Source organism: Rhinopithecus bieti, unplaced genomic scaffold (assembly GCF_001698545.2).
Source record: "Rhinopithecus bieti isolate Rb0 unplaced genomic scaffold, ASM169854v2 scaffold_15769, whole genome shotgun sequence".
Lineage (NCBI taxonomy): Eukaryota > Metazoa > Chordata > Mammalia > Primates > Cercopithecidae > Rhinopithecus > Rhinopithecus bieti.
This window is the reverse complement of record NW_016809129.1, coordinates 994,746-997,916: the sequence shown is the minus strand read 5'-3', so window position 1 is coordinate 997,916 and position 3,171 is coordinate 994,746. Positions and strand designations below refer to the sequence as shown.

The following is a 3,171-nucleotide window of genomic DNA, read 5'->3' as shown; positions in this document are numbered from 1 at the left end:
AAGAAAAGAAGAAAAAGAAAGCTCCTCATAGAAATAACCGTTTTAGACACAAATATTCTTAGCCACTGCCTTTTGCTCGTGAGGAAGCCAAGCCCTCATAATTGGCCAAAATAAATTATTTTTGTCTCTCATATGGTATACTTGTCCCTTACCTCCACCCTAGTGTGCCAACCTTCTCTTTTTTATTTTTTTGAGATGGAGTCTCGCTCTGTCGCCCGGGCTGGAGTGCAGTGGTGGGATCGCAGCTCACTGCAAACTCCGCCTTCTGGGTTCGCCACCCTTCTCTTAAAGAAATGAGAAAGGGTGAATTTGGTTGATATACACTGGATTCTATAAATAAAGACATATCAGAAAAACCAGATCCATATAATTATAGCTTTTTTCTCTTCTTTTATTTCTAGGAGTCATAACCATTCCTACGATTGCCACTGGAATGTTTTTAGGAGGATATATCATTAAAAAATTCAAATTGTCTTTAGTTGGAATTGCCAAATTTTCACTTCTTACTTCGATAATATCCTTCTTGTTTCAACTTATTTATTTCCCTCTAATCTGTGAAAGCAAATCAGTTGCCGGCCTAACCTTGACCTATGATGGGTTTGTATATATTGCTATATAAATTGTGTGATATGTTAACCATTGAATTAAAAGATTATGTGCAAGTAAAATAGGGTAGAAAACAATTGTAATTAAACTTTATTTTAATTGAGAGAAATTGCAATTTTCAAATTCTTAAAATGTCCATTTCCTAAGACGATAAAAATTTGTTTTATTCCTTAAGGAAAAGCTACATAGGTTGAAATAATAACACCTATAGTTTATGGGTAATTAAAATGAGTGGTGGACACTTTTACCCCAGTTTTATAGATGTAAAAGTAAGATTTAGAGAAATACACACATTATATGGCTAGCAATGTTAAGATTAAGACACAAATTTGAGATATTAGAGGTATCATATGTCATTAAATAAAATTATTCATAATGTATTTTCTAAATTAACAATCTACTTATTTTTCTTAATTTAAATTATATACTCATTTGAAGATATTTCATAAATCCTCAATAATTATCATATCTTTACAAAACAAATAACTTGAAATGTTTAAGCTTAAACATTATACAAATAACATATTTTATAATTTTAGTCAAAATATAAAATTATATCTTGTAATTTATAACTATATTATAAAGTAAATCAGTATAAACAATATTATAGTTTTATTCAAAAAATATACAGAGATTTTTTATCCTTTTTCAACTGATTCTATTATTTTTTATTTTTTATTCCTCAGAGGTTCAGCTTTAACCACATCGAATGCTTTTTTTATGTAGTTAAAATACAGATTGCAAAATTCCACAATGTTAACTAACATGCGTAGATTCAGAGAATTTTAAAGGAACGTCAATCTAATGCCATTACTTCCCTGAAGAGAAAGTGAATCTCAGAAAAATGAAGTTACTTATCTAATGTAAAGTTTATTTGATAGAATGATAAAGACCTCTTGTCTAAGTCTTATCTAACCTCTTTTATTTCTTTTTTAAGTTTTACTTTTTCTAGGTCTTAGGTCATGTCTTGGTAAAGAAGGAGAGTTAAAAGTCAATAAGCATTACAAAAATTGCCATTTAGACGTCAGCAAATCAGATTTCTCCAATTAAAGGAAAACCCCTTCTCTTATTTCTCTTCTTTTCCCCTTCTCTTCCTCCTCCTCTATTTCCCCTCTCCTTAACCCTTGTCTCTCTCTTCTCCTCCTTCTCTTTTTTTGATATATTTCTATCATATATTTTCAGAAATAATTCAGTGGCATCTCATATAGATGTACCACTTTCTTATTGCAACTCAGAGTGCAATTGTGATGAAAGTCAATGGGAACCAATCTGTGGGAACAATGGAATAACTTACCTGTCACCTTGTCTAGCAGGATGCAAATCCTTAAGTGGTATTAAAAAGTCTACAGTGAGTATTAGTTTTTGCTTTTCTCCTCTCCTTAATCAAAATCACAGATTTAATAATTACTTATCAAATCTTCCTATAACTAAGGTCTCCAATAAAAGATTAAATAAAAGATTCCAGTATTATCTGTCCTCATGATAGCTGTGAAGTATAAAAAAAGCTTCATATAAAACTCTGCTTAGGACACAATCAGACTTCTCTGTTGCTTGATTTCTAATTAGAGATTACCCACTTTTTTTCTTGAGATTTTAAGAATATGACCTGTTAGAATTTGAATGCATTTAGGGTATCTAAGAAGTCTCTCATTTGACTAAAGCACATGATTTTTATTAATTTGGAATTACTTTACCCTTCAGAAGTTAGGGGAAAGTTCAGAATTAGCCAGTTGTCAGCACTACCCGCTTTATGAGGACAACGATCTGTTTGCATTTTAATATATACATCCTGATAAGTTTAGCTAGGGACTCACTGTGGCCTTGGACTTTCTAAGAAATTAGTCAAGGCTTCATGTTTACTTGAATTCCCTATTCTTGATTTCCTATTTTGATGCTCCCAAAGCTGGCACTTCTTCAACTCAGTATAATTTAGTATCCTGCTCACTGATTGCCAACATATCAGTTGGAAATTCCATTTCTTTCTTAACTCAAAGGTTTTTTTTGTTTTTGTTTTTGTTTTCTTTCCATGTGACACATGGATTTTTCCCAATATCCTGGGTAACTCCCAATGATTGGAAATTAGGTATGCTCTTCCCCATACCTACAATCAATTCAACATCTCACAAAGTTGCATAACTGTTTTTCAGGCCCTTTCCCTATTACCAACATTAGCAATACAGTCAGCTGTGATTATGACTCCCTACCACATTCTTCTATGCTTCAATTCTAAACATTTTCTATCTTTCCCTTGCACAATGTCCTACCAATGTATTATTAAATGGCATGGAGAAATTTGAAGAATAGAGCATCCTAGTTTCCTTGAAGATAGGCTACAACTTTAATAAACTTGCACATATGTGGCCCAAAGACTATACTTAAAAGCTCACATCTCATATTCATCAGCTCTAGTACCTTTCAGTAAGGGTGCCCCATTTAATCCCTGGTTCCATGTTGTCCAGTAGTGAAGATTTGAAAGATACATGATGTTAGTATAGTATCCTAAAGAGAGCTCTGTCTACATGGAGACATCATCTTAATACTGGCAATGGCTATACCATGGGGGGG

General features: G+C 32.5%; 1 protein-coding gene across 4 annotated transcripts in view; it reads left to right on the top strand.

Annotated features, from left to right (window-relative positions):
• SLCO1B3 (solute carrier organic anion transporter family member 1B3) overlaps window positions 1-3,171 on the top strand; it is a 114,337-nt gene that overhangs the window by 76,178 nt on the left and 34,988 nt on the right. For all 4 annotated transcript variants that reach the window (XR_001888470.1, XM_017888637.1, XM_017888639.1 and 1 more), the window contains 2 exons: window positions 402-597; window positions 1,789-1,954. Coding sequence is in view for 3 of the 4 variants with exons in the window: in XM_017888637.1 (XP_017744126.1) it covers window positions 402-597; window positions 1,789-1,954 (362 nt within the window). In the remaining variant the exon portion in view is untranslated. The remainder of the gene's footprint in view (window positions 1-401; window positions 598-1,788; window positions 1,955-3,171) is intronic.